This window comes from Agelaius tricolor, unplaced genomic scaffold (genome assembly GCF_023055355.1).
Source record: "Agelaius tricolor isolate 1412-34295 unplaced genomic scaffold, bAgeTri1.0.p SCAF_23, whole genome shotgun sequence".
Lineage (NCBI taxonomy): Eukaryota > Metazoa > Chordata > Aves > Passeriformes > Icteridae > Agelaius > Agelaius tricolor.
The window spans coordinates 501,306-517,868 of NW_027269283.1; the positions used below are offsets into that span (position 1 = coordinate 501,306).

At 54.9% G+C, this 16,563-nt stretch overlaps 1 protein-coding gene across 6 annotated transcripts in view; it reads right to left on the reverse strand.

Moving 5' to 3' along the window:
• RALY (RALY heterogeneous nuclear ribonucleoprotein) overlaps positions 1–16,563 on the reverse strand; it is a 153,270-nt gene that overhangs the window by 19,797 nt on the left and 116,910 nt on the right. For all 6 annotated transcript variants that reach the window (XM_071446661.1, XM_071446663.1, XM_071446664.1 and 3 more), the window contains one exon: positions 8,757–9,021. In XM_071446661.1, coding sequence (XP_071302762.1) covers positions 8,757–9,012 — 256 coding nt within the window. In that variant the 5' untranslated portion in view covers positions 9,013–9,021. The remainder of the gene's footprint in view (positions 1–8,756; positions 9,022–16,563) is intronic.

Below are 16,563 nucleotides of genomic sequence, written 5' to 3' on the forward strand. Positions count from 1 at the left end.
CCCTGTGCCAGGGCCTCAGCACCCTCACAGGAAGGAATTCCTTCAATGATGCCTTCCCTTCTGCTACCTGCACCTTAGGGGGCAGCCAACCAACTTTGAGCACATCAGGCCATTCAAAACTTTTGTTTTTTTCATGGTTTATGAAGGGACTTGATGAGGAAATGTGGAGAGCTGGGTCCACACCCCCTCAAAATCCAGAGCCTACAAAGTGATCCAAAGGAACATCCTGCTGACTCAGGTATAACCTGGAAAATCCTCTGCAGGAGCACAGGGAGGCTGCAGCAGTGCTGGATGAGCTGAGCACAGGCTGCACACACAGGACACAGCCCTGCAGGAGCATGGACACACTCCCACTGCCCAGGCCTTGCTGTGCAACTCCTTGGCTGCCTTTTAGGGTCTGTCAAGAGACTTTATTCCTGCTGAAGCTGGAGCTTGGCCTCTCTCTGAGCCTGAACAGCCACTGTGGTGTGGCTGGCTCAGCCATGGCCCTGAGCACTGCTCTGGGGCACATTCCCATCAGAGCCTGTGTCTGCCCTCCTCCCTCCACCCTGCCCTGCCCAGCTGAGGGGGGCCTGATGGACACAGGGCTGCACGTGGGCACAGGGCAGGTGCAGGGCCAGCTGCTGCCAGCAGGAACATTTCCCACACAGCCTGCTAAGCCACTGAGGCTGCTGGCACTGCCAAGGAACAAAAGGATCAGTCCTGCCTTGCTGAGCCCCAGCCCTGCCCAGCTGCAGCTCCCTGGCTCTGAACCCTTTCTGCTGCCAGGGTGCAGCTCACAGGTGCCAGTCACTGCTCCCATGGGCTGGAGAGCCCTGACAGCACCAGGCTGGGAACCCTCCAAGGGAGAGGCACTGGAAGCCCAGGAGAGGAGAGGACAACAATCAGCTCCATGTCCTGGGTTACAAGATGTGGCTGGGGCTGTGTGTTCTGTCCCCATGTGTCAGAGCTGGGGCAGTTCTCTGCTGTTCTTGGGGCAGTTTTTTCTTGATCTCTGCCCCAGCCAATCCTCCCTGCAGGAGATCTCTGCTGTCCATGGCCACTGAGTGTCCCTGCAGGGCTGATCCAATTCCAGCATCCCATGGGGAGATGCTGCATTGCCCAGGGCAGGAGCCAAGCATTCCTACCTGGATCCAATGGGAGCCTGGCCCAGCCCAGCAGCCTTTGCCCAGTGCATTGCCAGAGGAGCAGCTTCTGCTGCCCTGCATGGCCAGAGGGAGCCCAGGCCCATCTGCAGCAGCCCTGGAGCTGCAGAGGAAAACTCCCCCCTTGTGCAGGATCCCTGCTCCAGCAGAGCCACAGCTGGCACTGCAGGAGGGCTGAGCCCCCATGGGATGGGGCTGTGCCACCCCCTGACACACAGGGGACAGGGCCTGCTCTCACTCTGGCAGGGTTGGTTTGCATTACTGCATTTGTTTTTTATTTTAATTTTCTTCCCTAATAAACAGCTGTTATACCTACTCCCATATCTTTGCCTGAGAGCCCCTTAATTTCAAAATTATAATAATTCAGAGGGAGGGGCTTTGCATTCTCCATTTCAGGGGAGGCTCCTGCCTTCCTTAGCAGACACCTGTCTTTTCAAACCAAGACCATTTGCTGGTCCCCACTGCTACAAAGAGCCCTGTGGAGCCCTTGCTGGCCCCTCACAACAGCAGGGAATTCATACTCTCAGCTATGGTGGTGATGGGCAGTCAGATCCCACAGGATTCCCTTGAGAGTGAAAAAAGAGAGACAAGAGCTCAGCAGGAACATCAGCCTGGACAGATTTTGCATCTCATTCCCATTCTGGCTCCCTCCTCTGCATCACTGACTCCATCTGCCCACCCAAGGCAGCCCTGATCCCTCCTGCTCATCCCCAGGCACCTGTTCCCACACTCAGGGAGAACCTGTGCTTTTCCAGGCCACGTGGCAGGGGATGGTGGGATCCAGCTTCCAGTGCCTCCCTAGGGCAGCTGCCTCCTGCAGGGGCTGGGGTGTGTGCAGAAGGCACCCCAGAGGCTGCCAGGACCTGCAGGGACATTCCCCTCAGCAGGATGGCTGCAATGTCCCCTGGCAGCCCCAGCCTGTCCTCCCTCCCCACATTCCTACACAGCCATCCTCTACTGAGAGAAAGGCTTCCAGCCTTGATTGTCTCACCACAGCTCCTCTGTGCTGGGTTTTCCTGCCAGGGGAGCATCCCAGAGCTCACTCCTGCTAAAGGGAACATCCCAGAGCTCACTCCTGCTAAAGGGAACATCCCAGAGCTCACTCCTGCAAAGGGAACATCCCAGAGCTCACTCCTGCAAAGAGAACATTCCAGAGCTCACTCCTGCTAAAGGGAACATCCCAGAGCTCACTCCTGCTAAAGGGAACATCCCAGAGCTCACTCCTGGCAAAGGGAACATCCCAGAGCTCACTCCTGCTAAAGGAACACCCCAGAGCTCACTCCTGCTAAAGGGAACATCCCAGAGCTCACTCCTGGCAAAGGGAACATTCCAGAGCTCACTCCTGCTAAAGGGAACATCCCAGAGCTCACTCCTGCTAAAGGGAACATCCCAGAGCTCACTCCTGCTAAAGGAACATCCCAGAGCTCACTCCTGCTAAAGGGAACATCCCAGAGCTCACTCCTGGCAAAGGGAACATCCCAGAGCTCACTCCTGGCAAAGGGAACATCCCAGAGCTCACTCCTGGCAAAGGGAACACCCCAGAGCTCACTCCTGGCAAAGGGAACATCCCAGAGCTCACTCCTGCTAAAGGGAACATCCCAGAGCTCACTCCTGCCAGGGGAACATCCCAGAGCTCACTCCTGCAAAGGGAACATCCCAGAGCTCACTCCTGCTAAAGGAACATCCCAGAGCTCACTCCTGGCAAAGGGAACATCCCAGAGCTCACTCCTGCTAAAGGGAACATCCCAGAGCTCACTCCTGCTAAAGGGAACATCCCAGAGCTCAATCCTGCAAAGGGAACATCCCAGAGCTCACTCCTGCTAAAGGGAACATCCCAGAGCTCACTCCTGCTAAAGGAACATCCCAGAGCTCACTCCTGCCAGGAAAACATCCCAGAGCTCACTCCTGCTAAAGGGAACATCCCAGAGCTCACTCCTGCTAAAGGGAACATCCCAGAGCTCACTCCTGGCAAAGGGAACATTCCAGAGCTCACTCCTGCCAGGAAAACATCCCAGAGCTCACTCCTGCTAAAGGGAACATCCCAGAGCTCACTCCTGCTAAAGGGAACATCCCAGAGCTCAATCCTGCAAAGGGAACATCCCAGAGCTCACTCCTGCTAAAGGGAACATCCCAGAGCTCACTCCTGCTAAAGGAACATCCCAGAGCTCACTCCTGCCAGGAAAACATCCCAGAGCTCACTCCTGCTAAAGGAACATCCCAGAGCTCACTCCTGCCAGGAAAACATCCCAGAGCTCACTCCTGCTAAAGGGAACATCCCAGAGCTCACTCCTGCTAAAGGGAACATCCCAGAGCTCACTCCTGGCAAAGGGAACATTCCAGAGCTCACTCCTGCCAGGAAAACATCCCAGAGCTCACTCCTGCTAAAGGGAACATCCCAGAGCTCACTCCTGCTAAAGGGAACATCCCAGAGCTCAATCCTGCAAAGGGAACATCCCAGAGCTCACTCCTGCTAAAGGGAACATCCCAGAGCTCACTCCTGCTAAAGGAACATCCCAGAGCTCACTCCTGCCAGGAAAACATCCCAGAGCTCACTCCTGCTAAAGGGAACATTCCAGAGCTCACTCCTGCTAAAGGGAACATCCCAGAGCTCACTCCTGCCAGGAGAACATCCCAGAGCTCACTCCTGCTAAAGGAACATCCCAGAGCTCACTCCTGCAAAGGGAACATCCCAGAGCTCACTCCTGCTAAAGGAACATCCCAGAGCTCACTCCTGCTAAAGGGAACATCCCAGAGCTCACTCCTGCCAGGAGAACATCCCAGAGCTCACTCCTGCCAGGGGAACATCCCAGAGCTCACTCCTGCTAAAGGGAACATCCCAGAGCTCACTCCTGCCAGGAGAACATCCCAGAGCTCACTCCTGCTAAAGGGAACATCCCAGAGCTCACTCCTGCAAAGGGAACATCCCAGAGCTCACTCCTGCTAAAGGGAACATCCCAGAGCTCACTCCTGCCAGGGGAACATCCCAGAGCTCACTCCTGCTAAAGGAACATCCCAGAGCTCACTCCTGCCAGGAACAGCCTGAGGAGCTCTCCTGTGCTCAGCTTGGCCCACAAGGGGCAGATCAAAGGCAGCTGAGTTTGCACCTTGTCCAGGACATGAACAGACACCCAGCTATCACACAGTCCTTTTGCCTCCTCCTGGAATTCCAGGCCTTTGGGACCAGCAGAGATCAGAGGTTTTCTGAGAGGAGGTTTTCCCCACAGCAAACCTTTCATCTCTCTATTCAGCTAAGTGAGCAGGTACTCCCTGTCTCTGGGCCACATCTCCTCTGTCTGGAGCACCACAAGGAGCTCCTGGGCTCCCCCAGGCCCTCTCCATCCTATCTCAGGCTGCACATGTGGGCAACATCTGGGCTGGAAGCATTCCTGGCAGGCTGAGCTCTGCCAGGGCTGTAGCTCCGCTCTCTGGAGCTCAAGAGAAGTGAGCAGAAGTTTCTGGTATCTGGATAAACCTCAGAGGAAGCAGCATGGCCTCAGCACAACTTCCCATGTCAGACTGTGCCAGCAGCAGGGTGGGAATGGGCTGCAAATTGCTTTCCTGGGTGAACATTGCTGCAGCAGGCTTGGAAACCACCATTTCTCATTAAAAATCACTATTTCTCATTAAAAATCCTCTCCCCAGTTCCAATTCTCAGCTTGGAGCTGGTGACACCTCAGAGCAATCTGAAAAAGCCAAGATGCAGCTGGGGGGATTTGCTTGTTAGTTCTCATGCCCCAGCAGTGCAGACTGGGGGCAGTTCCCTCGTTTCACAGCTGCTGGCTGAAGGCAGGCTGAGCTGGCCTGGAGATCAGCTCTCCTGACAGGCTGAGGGTAAGGCTGCTCCTGAAGGCAATCACTGAAACACACAATAGGTTGGGGTGGCAGGGTCCTTAAAGCCCATCCAGTGCCACCCCTGCCATGACAGGGACACCTCCCACTGTCCCAGGTGCTCCCAGCCCTGTCCAGCCTGGCCTTGGGCACTGCCAGGGATCCAGGGGCAGCCCCAGCTGCTCTGGGCATCTGTGCCAAGGCCTCAGCTCCCTCACGGGCAAGAATTCCTTCCCAATATCCCATCCATCCCTTCCTCTGGCAGTGGGAAGCCATTCCTCTTGTCCTATCCATGTCTTTGATACCAGGCAATGTCTTTCCCCCCCTTGTTCTTCCCCAGCAGGTCCAGGACAAGGCCCTGGGATGATCCAGAACTCTGCTTTTGCTGTTTGGCTGGTACAATCACAGCCCAGAGCTGAAATTTTGGGCCACAATGTCTCATGTGCCTGGATCCCATCCCACAGGGGAGCTGGGAGCCTTCAGGCCCTGCTGGGGGCTGCTGTTGGAATGCTGTTCTCCAGCTCTGTGCCTGGCTCCTGCTGACCCTGCCCTGTCACTCTGGGCCTGCTGGGCCATCACTGGGTCAGCTCTGACCCCCTCTGCAGATCCAGCATCCCAGTCTGACTGGGACTGAGCCATCCCTGCACCATCCCCCATGGGACTGATGCTGCTTGGGTTTTCCTTTAGTTCTTTGATATCTTCTCTGTATTCCTTGCCCATGTATTTGTAGCTCTGTCACCTACTGTATTAGTGACTGATTTTCCCAGTCATTTTCCAAGGCCTTTCCTTAGGCAGAAGGACAAACCAAGTGCCAGAGCTCCAAGCCCTGAGGGGTTCAGGACCCCAGTGGTGCCTTGGTTCTTCCTGGGAACCAAGGCCATGAGCAACTCTTGGAGATGCATTCCATGGACAGAGCACAGCCAGTGCCAAGGGGGGACTCCAGAGAAGGGGCTTGACCTGGGGGGGAATTGCCTCACCACTTGTGCTGCTAATTGGTGCTTTTTATCAATTATGCTAATTTCCTAAAACCTATAAAAATGTACTCACCCCTGTGAGGGTGGCCTTTTATGGACATCTTTCCATAACTGCCCCTAAAATCCTTCAAATAAAAATCCCCTTTATAGTCACAGAATTCCCAGAATGACCAGGTTGGGAGAGACCTTCAAGACCATCGAGTCCAACCCAGCCCCAAGCCCTCAACTCAACCCTGGCCCCCAGTGCCACATCCAGGCTTTGTTAAACACACCCAGGCATGGGGACTCCACCACCTCCCTGGGCAGCCATTCCAGAACTTTCTCACTCTTTCTGTGAAAAACTTTTTCCCAATCTCCAGCCTGTATTTCCCTTGGTGCAGCTCGAGGCTGTGTGCTCTGGTTGTGTCAGTGCTGCTGGAGAAAGAGCCCAGCCCAGCTGAGCACAGGCACCTTTCAGGAGCTGTGAGAGTGATGAGGGCAGCCCTGAGTCTCCTTTTCTCCAGGCTGAGCACCCCCAACTCCCTCAGGGCTTCCTCACTCACAGGGTTTGTGTTTCCAGCCCCTCTCCAGCCTCATTTCCCCCTCTGGTGCTCGAGTTCTCAACCCTTCCCACCCTCAGGGCCCAGAGCTGGGCACAGCACTCAGGGTGTGTCCCCAGCAGTGCCCAGTGCAGGGGCACAGTGACCTCCCTGCTCCTGCTGGCCACACCATTCCTGATCCAGGCCAGGAGCCCTTGGCCTTCTTGGCCCCCAGGGCACTCTGCTGGCTCGTGGTCAGTCACTGCTGACCAGCACCCCCAGGTCCCTTTGTGCCTGGGCACTGTCCAGCCACTCTGTCCCCAGCCCAGAGCACTGCAGGGGTTATTGTGGCCAAAATGCAGGACTGGGCACTTGGACTTATTAAACTTCATCCTGTTAGACTGTGCTCATCCATCCAAGTGTTCCAAGTCTCTCTGCAGAGCCCTCCTACCCTCCAACAGATGGACACACAATTCCAGTTTAAGTGTTATCCACAAACTTACTAACAAAATTCAATCCTCTCATCCTGTCAGCTGCTGCTTGGAGAAGGAGACCAACCCTCAAAATACCACCTCCTTCCTAAAATTATCTCAAGTTTCATTTCCAAAAATGGGGAAAAAGGCCATAGCACAGCTCACCCAGTGTGTACTGGCAGAAAAGGCTACAGGACAGCCCACTCAGCAAGTACTGGGGACAAAGGCCACAGCACAGCCCTCCCAGAGGGCTGCTAGGGGGAAAGGCCACAGGACAGACACAGCAGAGCCCACCCAGCAGGGTACTGGGGAAAAAGGCCACAGCACAGCTCACCCAGCAGGCTGCTAGGGGGAGAGAGCACAGATCAGCCCACCCAGCAGGGTACTGGGGACAAAGGCCACAGCACAGCACAGCACAGCCCTCCCAGGGGGCTAATGGGGAAAAGGCCACAGCACAGCACACCATAGCCCTCCCAGCAGGCTACCAGGGAAAATGGCCACAGGACAGACACAGCAGAGCCCACCCAGCAGGCTACTGGGGGGAAAGGCCACAGCACAGCCACAGGACAGCCCTCCCAACAGGCTGGTGGGGACAAAGGCCATAGGACAGCCCACCCAGTGGGCTACTGGGGACAAAAACCACAGCACAGCTCACCCAGCAGGCTACTGGGGAAAAAGGCCACAGGACAGCCCAGCCCAGCCCAGCCCTCACAGGGGCTGCTGGAGATAAAGGCCAAGCACAGCCCAAGCCAGCACGGCCCTCCCAGCGGGCTATAGGGGAAATGCCACAGCCCAGCCCAGCCCTCTCAGTGGGCTACAGGGGAAAGGCCACAGCACAGCCCAGCCCTCACAGGGGCTGCTGGAGATAAAGGCCAAGCACAGCCCAACCCAGACCAGCCCTCCCAGCGGGCTACAGGGGAAAGGCCACAGCACAGCCCAGCCCAGCCCAGCCCAGTCCTCACAGGGGCTGCTGGGGATAAAAAGGCCAAGCACAGCCCAAGCCAGCCCAGCCCAGCCCTCACAGGGGCTGCTGGAGATAAAAAGGCCAAGCACAGCCCAACCCAGCACAGCCCTCTCAGTGGGCTACAGGGGAAAGGCCACAGCCCAGCCCAGCCCTTGCAGGGGCTGCTGGAGATAAAGGCCAAGCACAGCCCAGCCCAGCCCAGCCCTCACAGGGGCTGCTGGGGATAAAAAGGCCAAGCACAGCCCAACCCAGCCCAGCCCAGCCCAGCCCCTCACAGGAGCTGCTGGGGATATAAAGCCCAAGCACAGCCACAGCCAGGCCAGCCCTCCCAGCGGGCTACAGGGGAAAGGCCACAGCCCAGCCCAGCCCTCACAGGGGCTGCTGGAGATAAAAGGGCCAAGCACAGCCCAAGCCAGGCCAGCCCTCACAGAGACTGCTGGGGATAAAAAGGCCAAGCACAGCCCAAGCCAGCACAGCCCTCTCAGTGGGCTACAGGGGAAAGGCCACAGCCCAGCCCAGCCCTCACAGGGGCTGCTGGGGATAAAAAGGCCACAGCCCAGCCCAGCCCTCACAGGGGCTGCTGGGGATAAAAAGGCCAAGCACAGCCCAAGCCAGCACAGCCCTCACAGGGGCTGCTGGAGATAAAGGCCAAGCACAGCCCAAGCCAGCCCAGCCCAGCCCAGCCCAGCCCTCACAGGGGCTGCTGGGGATAAAAAGGCCAAGCACAGCCCAAGCCAGGCCAGCCCTCACAGAGACTGCTGGGGATAAAAAGGCCAAGCACAGCCCCAGCCAGGCCAGCCCTCCCTGGGCTGGTGGCCATGTTGAGCCAGGCCCTGGCTGTGTCCCTCACTCACCCAGGCTCTGGCCGGCCAGCACGCGGCCGTTCTCGCCCAGCACGGCGGCGCGCGCGTGCCGCTCGTTGGAGTACTGCACGAAGGCGTAGCCCTTGTGCACGGAGCAGCCGACCACGCGGCCGTACTTGGAGAAGATGGTCTCCACATCCGACTTCTTCACCACCGCCGTGTTCAGGTTGCCGATGAACACCCGCGAGTTGATGGACTTGGGGTCATTCTTGTTGGTGATGTTGCTGGTCTGCACCTTCAAGGACATCTTGGATGCCTGCAAGGAGAGGTGGAGAGGAGGAAGGGTGTGAGGAGGAATTCACAGAGAAAAGGGTGGGGGGCAAAGCTCTCAGAAGCGGCTCCTCAGATCCCATCTTTGGGAGCCCCTGGGTTTTGGGAGACCGCTGGCACAGCCGATCCTAAATTCAATCTATTTTCAATTCAATCCAAATTCTTGATTCTGGAAATCATTTGATCGGGCTGACCCCTGGTTCTGTGCAGGGCCAGGAGCTGAACTTAATGATGCCTGTGGGGTCCCTTCCAGCTCAAGGTATTCTGTGATTCTAAGGTTGCTTTTAGGGGAGAAACCAAGATTTAAATCCATTTCACATCTAAGTGAAAGCTTTAATGCTGTCATACTAAAGCTTTTACCTGTCTATGCTAAACCACAATTCAAAGAACTCTTTGTGAAGCAGTCTGCATCCAGCACCTTGGTTCATGCCCACTTTTCCAGGCATTCCCCTGCCACTTCCCAGCCCAGCCCTCACCAGCACAGGGATGGATTTGTCCCTGTGAGGCCACACTCACACCTGGAAGGGGACTTGGGATTTCTGGATATAAGTGAAGAGATGTAAGCAGTGATCAGCCCACGTGCTCCTGCTGGCACCTGCACTGCACTGCCTGCACGCCGGGCTTTGTGCAAACAGGAGGTGTCACTGTTAGCCTGGAAATCACCATCACAGCAGCTGGGAGCCACTCCAACCCCTTCCCGTGGCTGCCAGGCAGGACAGGCTCCTCCCCGGGCAGCACTGGGACAGGATTGCCCTCTGAACAGGAGGGACAGGGCTGAAATCATGTGGAACCCAAGGCACTGTGACCTGTCTGCTCCAGCTCCAGCAGAACCCCCAGCTGTGCAGAGACCAGCTTGGTTCCCACCTTCCAGAGCCACAGGGATGTTTGGGATCCTGATGTGCTGCACACACAGGCTCTGGGACTGACCCAGGGGCTGTGCTAGGTGTTCTGTGATGCACATGGAGGTGCTGCTCTTCCCCAGCCCCTTCCAGCAGCAAGCACAGGTGTCCCCATCCCAAGGGCAGCACCACCAGGGTGTCCACAACTCCTGGAGGTCCCCAAGCCTGGCACAGGGGTTGTGCTGCTACCACAGGGCCTGGTGTCCCCTGCCTGGTGGCCCCAGCCCCTGCCCTGGCACTGCCTGGCTTTGGGGTTTTGGCTCTCTGGGCCCCAAGTCTGAGCAGCCTGGTCCAAGGTGGGGACAGCTGGTGCCATTGCACCCTTTCAGAATAAAGCAGGGACAGCCAGAGTGAAAGGCAGGAGAGCAGGAAGGCTTCAAGGAACACCCTGCTTCCACCTCCTGATTGCAGCATTGCCTCTGCTTTGCTGGCCTTTAGCAATCCAACATTCCTACTGCCTCGGGTTCAAAATGCAGCTGTTCATAACTAGGGGTGATTGTTTGCACGTGCTGCCTCTGCACCACATTTGTGGGGCCACTTCTGAGCCTGGGCCTGAAGAGCAAATGTGCATTTGAGCATCTGTGCTTTAATTCCTGCCTGGTATTGCTAATGATGAGTGCCTGCCTGCCTGCCCTGGTGCAGCCCCTGTGGACCCTGTCCCCCCTCTCTGCTGTTCCCAGCCCAGCCTGCCCCAGGCACTGACAGGGCAGTGTGGGATGTTCCAGCTTTGCTGAGCCCCCAGACATGGAGTTCCCTTTCCTACACTCCTACCCTGGCAGGCTGAGCCTGCCAAAAAGCCACAATATTTGGGGGTTGCAACCAAGACTTCCCAAAACCCCAGTCCTGCTCCTTCCTTGTACTCTCCTGCACAGAGATTCCCCACAGAACACAAAATCTTTGGTTGCTTCTCTCTTCTCTGTTAGAGGGGAGAACAGCATCACACCCACCTCACCCTTCACCAGGGGAGCTCCATTTTGGCTCCTCAGGGGATGGGTTTTTGTGGGAAATGGATTTGTAGAAAATTCTTCAAACTTGACAGAAGTAGCTAAAGCTGATAGGCCAAGGAACACTTACAGTGTATTGTAATTAAGAAATAGTAAAATTCTGATTGTAATGACATAAATTATAAATAATTCACTCTTCTCATGAGACTAAGAAGAAAATCAAAGTTTTAAAAATGCCTCTCAGTTGCTCTATCTCTAGGTCAGAAAAGGGCATAATCCAACCAATGTGTAAGAGTGATGGGGGTTGATGGTCAGGACAGACGGACACGAGAGATCTCTGCAGCCAGGGCTGGAAGTTGGGGTTTATTGCAAAGGGCCTGGGGGCAGGGCCCTGCTGGGAGCTGCCAAACACAGCCCAGAGCAGGCCTAAGAGAAGAGAGGGGGAGAGAGGATGAGAGGGTGAGAGAGGAAAAGGGTAAGGGAGTAAAAAAGGTAAGAGAGTAAAAAGGGTAAGTGAGCAAGGTTCCCATTCCAATACCATAAATCTTCTTCTGTGCTGAATATTCTGATTCTCACTAACCAATCTAGTACAAGATACAAATCCTACAGCATTTCCATACAGCCTATAAGAATCATTACATTACCATCCTGTGTTACATTTTAAACCCTAAAAACTCCTCTTTGGGCCCCTTCTGCCAAGCTGGCAGGGTTTGCTCTGACCCTTGGGCCTGCCTGCAAGCAGAGGGTGTTGTTCCATCCAAAGGGGATCACCTTCAGCTGGCCATGCCATTGTTTTCCAGTTGTTCAGAAACTGAGGTATCTCAAAGCTTGCTTTCATTTCAATCTCACTTATAGTTTCTATATTCTCAAAATCTTTTGCCAGGCAATCATATTGATAAGGCTTTCCTGTTCCATCTTCCCCAACACAATGTTTTCCCTTCTGGGGTCCCAGCCTGCCCAGGGTGCCCACACAGACGGGCAGCAGTGCCAGGGCTCACCTGCTCCAAATCCCAGCATCTGAAATTCCAGGGCAGGGCCATGGCAGGACACTGCCCCATGGCCACAGAGGGGGTTGGCAGCCTGGGCAATGCCCAGCAAAGGGCTCTGTGCCCAGCTGCCAGGGCACAGCTCCACCTTCCCTGGACACTCCATCCCTGGCACCATCTGAAGCCAGGCCTCACACAGCCCTGCACACACTGCAAGTCTGAGCTTCTCTGTGAGGATGTGGCTCCACAATAAATCTCCTCTAGCTCCTACCCCTGCCACTCCATTAACCTGACACTGAGGCTGGAAATAATCTGCCTGCTAAATCCAATCTTAAAAAAAAAAAAAAGGAAAGTTAGACGTGGTCTGAGTCTGGCTCGTTGTATTTTCCCTTTCACACTTACAGATTAAAAGAGCCAGATACTTTTGTTTTATTACTTTAAAACCAATTCCTGGCAGGCAGAGTTTTCCTAAAAACTCTGGGAAAAAACAGCCAGAGGACAGGACTTTCAAAAGAATCTAACTGAGTTCAATTCTCAACCTTTGGCAAGTGGTGCTCCAGCTTACACCCCTGTATCAGCCCTTGTTTAATGCTCTGTATTTTAATTTATTTTTGCAGTGGCACCTGGAAGAGGGTCCCAAAGGAACCTGGTGCAGATGAGGAGAAATGGAGGCTTTTCCCAGCTCTTGGGTCACTCTGGGTACCCAGCTTAAACCTCAAGGACTCATTTCACAGAAATTCTGAATATCTGCACCAAGCCCAGCTGGAGGCTGCTCCAGGGTGGCCCCAGTGCCCCCTGGAATCTCCATCCTGAATGTGCCCAGGGCTCACTGGAATCTCCATCCTGAATGTGCCCAAGGCTCACTGGAATCTCCATCCTGAATGTGGGCAGTGTCCAGGGAATCTCCATCCTGAATGTGCCCAGGGCTCACTGGAATCTCCATCCTGGATGTGGGCAGTGCTCACTGGAATCTCCATCCTGAGTGTGCCCAGGGCTCACTGAAATATCCATTCCTCCACCCTGAAGGTAGTCAGTGTCTCCTGGAATCTCCATCCTGAGTGTGGGCAGTGCTCACTGAAATCTCCATCCTGAATGTGGCCAGGGCTCACTGGAATCTCCATCCTGAATGTGGCCAGGGCTCACTGAAATCTCCATCCTGAGTGTGGGCAGTGCTCACTGGAATCTCCATCCTGGATGTGCCCAGGGCTCACTGGAATCTCCATCCTGAATGTGCCCAGGGCTCACTGGAATCTCCATTCCTCCACCCTGAAGGTAGTCAGTGCCCCCTGGAATCTCCATCCTGAGTGTGGGCAGAGCCCAGGGGATCTCCATGCTGGACATGCTGGCAGTGCCTGGGGCTGTGCAGACCTTCAGAGAGGCTGCACACTGTGGGGTATCTGCAGCCAGGTGGCCCTGGGTGGCCTTGCTGCCCTGAGGACACACCAGAGCTGCTGTGAGCCCTCCTGTCCCTGGGGACTCAGCACTGTCACAGCAGTGACTCCACATGGGTGACTCCTGCAGCTGCATTCCCTTGTTGCAGAGCCAGCCTGCCCTGGCACCTCTTTCCCCCAGCCCAGGCCATGCCATGGGGACACCCTTGGTTCCTCTAAGCTGCTTCCCCTCTACAGGATGCCCTCCCACTTTTCCATCCTCATCTGTTGGAGTCTGGGCCAGTTCCCAACCCATTTTCTACCCACCCATGGCCCTCCTTTCCTGCAGACCTCTGAGAAATTCCCCTGGTCCCTGGGCAGAGGCTGAGCCCCTCTCCCCATGCTTGGAGCCACCATGCAGCCTGCAGTGCTCACCTGGAGGCCAGGATGCTGCAGGACTGTGTCCAAAGCCCTCCTGAAGGTAGGGCAGACACCACCCAGTCACTTTGGCACAGAAGAGAAGTAGCTTGGTCAAGTTTGGCCACCCCATTTCCAGGTGAGGAATGTTCCCTTCCTCAGAACCAGACACAGCACTCACATCAAACACACCCCTGGCTCTGCTTTCCCACCCCAGCACTGCAGAGCTTCACTGCTGCGACCCCCAGCCCCAAACCAGCAAAGCCCAAAGCTCCCCAGGGACTGATCAGACCAACCAGGTGTTATTTACATGAGCCTGAAGCTCTGGCCAGCTGTTTGCAGCTGCAAACCCCAATTCCATCAGGGGCTGAGCTCCTGCAGCCTGTGGAGGAGGGATGTGGGTTAAGCTGCCTCTGTGCCTGGGCTGGAACATGCTGGGATTCAGGTGGGAGGTGGGGAGGGTGGGGGTATAAAACTTTCTTTTCCCCCAAATTCCACGGGCTCTCAGCCACATGAGCCAGCTCTGCAGCTGCCAATGGACCCTCCCCATGTGGGTTTGCTATTAAAAAAAAAGACCTGCATGAAGGTGAGGTGTGGGCAGGAAGGTACCAGATGGATCTTGGAGAAGGAAATCTCCTAAGGCATCTCCCAAGATGATTTTGGCTGCCATGGAGTTGGGGGGAGGGGGTTGGAAAAGGGGAATTTGTGCCTCTTCTGGGTCCCTGCTGCCCATTCCCACTTCACACCCTCCTTGTCTGGCTCCTGGGACCTTCCCCACACTCCCTGCAGCTGTGCTGTGGCACAGGGATCCCAGCAATCCCATATAAAACTGGACATGGGATGAGCAACTCCCACTCAGGTCATTCACTTAGGAATTCATTTAGGCTTTATAAAGCCTTGCCTAAGGGTAACACACCCTGCATTGCAGGGGGCAGGGACAGAGCAGGAGCTCATCCCCATCCTGTCAGAACCCAGCACATTCCTCTGACTGCCCTGAAGGACTCCAGACCCTGGCAGGGGGCTCAGAGACCTTGGCACGGAGTCAAAGACACCCATGCCTTCGATTTTAACCCATGGAAACAATTCCCAACTTTGTGCAAAGCTGTACAAGCCACAAGAGTTTGAGTAGAATGATAGTGAATTTAGCACCGGGTAAAAATGTAGAATTTGGGGGTTTTTAGAATGGGGGTTCAAGAAGCAAGATGGAGGAATCTGGGCGTGTTCTGTCTTTCTCCTTCTTCTTCTTCTTCGCCTCCATCTTCTGCTGTGATGGTGGCACTTTTGCATTGCTTTATTAGAGACAAACTGTCTAACATAGGTGACAGGTATTGGAAAATTATTGTAAATAAAGTACACCTAGTTTTTAGTATAAAAAGATAACACGGCCCTGAGGGCGGTCAGTGTGCCTGAACCTGACCTGTTGGACAGATCTCAGTGGGTCAAAAAGACAATGTATTAGATAAGAGCAAATAAACAACCTTGAGAACAGAGCCAAGGAATCCCATCTTCTTCTTTGGCTGGAGAAAAGAGACTTTCCAACACCTCGGGGTCATCTCAGAGATGCCGTCACCCTTGGAATTCCCATGGCCCCAGGGCCACCTTGGGACACAGGGGGGCAGTGCCCAGCAGCTTCTTGCTCTGCTGTGTCCACTGAGAGAATTAAAAATGAAACAAAGGCTCAGCTGGGAGCCAGAGCCACAGTGACTTGTGAGCCAAAAAACAACAGCTCCTCTCTTCACTGCTGCAGTGCATTTTGTATTATGGAACAGGAAAGAAACTTCAGAAGGTGACAGGAAGTGGTACAATAAATCAGAACATCACAGATTGTGGGGTTACTTTAACAATCACAGGCCTGGGCTGATGGGAGGTGGCACAGGGCCACCAGATGGCCAGGGCAGGGTCAGGCAGGGTGATGGCCACGCTGCTGGCAGGGCTGGGCAGGGGCCCTGGTGGCTCTGCAGATGGAGCTCTCCAGGGCCACCTGCCCACGCAGGCAGCAGGGATTTGGCAGCAGGGACAAGGCAAGGCCGAGGCTGGGGAGTGCTCAGAGGGTTTGGGCCCCATCACTGGTGTCTCACAACCCCCTGGGCCCTGTGCACAGTGCTCTGCACTGTGCAGAGCCAGGAATCCCCTGCAGAAATCAGCCTCCCTTTCTCCTCTGTTGTGGGAACTCAGCACATCGCTCTCGATGTCCAGAGATGCCAGGAGAACCCTTGGGGGTCTCAGAAATCCTGGAATGTTGCCAAGAGTGCTTGGTGGCTTTATTTTGATCCATCCACAGAAGTAACAGCAGTTTGAGGACTTGAGAATCACTTTAGAGTGAAGGGTGTAAAAGGGACACATTTAGACTAGAGTGAAATATAAACTTTAAGGTTTTTGGTACAGGGGGGTTATGGAGACAAGATGGAGGGATCAGGGTGTGTCTCGTCCTTCTTCTTTCTTCTTCTTGTCATCCATCTCCTGTGGTGATGTTGGCACTTGGGGATTGGTTTATGGTGAAGGTGCACTTGCCAACATGGGTGAAAAGTATTGGAAAATAAAGGTAAATATCATGTACGTAGATTTTAGTATAAAAGGACATGACCGCCCCGTGGGTGGTCACGAGTGCCCTTGGCTGCCTTGCAGATCAGACCTCTGTTGGGCAGACAGAAAATTCTGTAGATAAGAAACAATAAACAATCTGAAGATTGAAAAGCTGAAGAGTCCAGACTCGTCCTTTGAAACATGGGCCAGCCAAGAACCGCCCTACCCGTGTCGGGGCACAGACAGACAGACAGACCCGACACTCTGTCCCACTTATCTGGCATTTCTTCTTAAACACAGCACTCACTTGGCACCACTTACTGGCCTCCTTCCTGCAGCAACTGGAAAAGGGCATTTTCACCATGGCTGTTAATATTTCATACTCTATC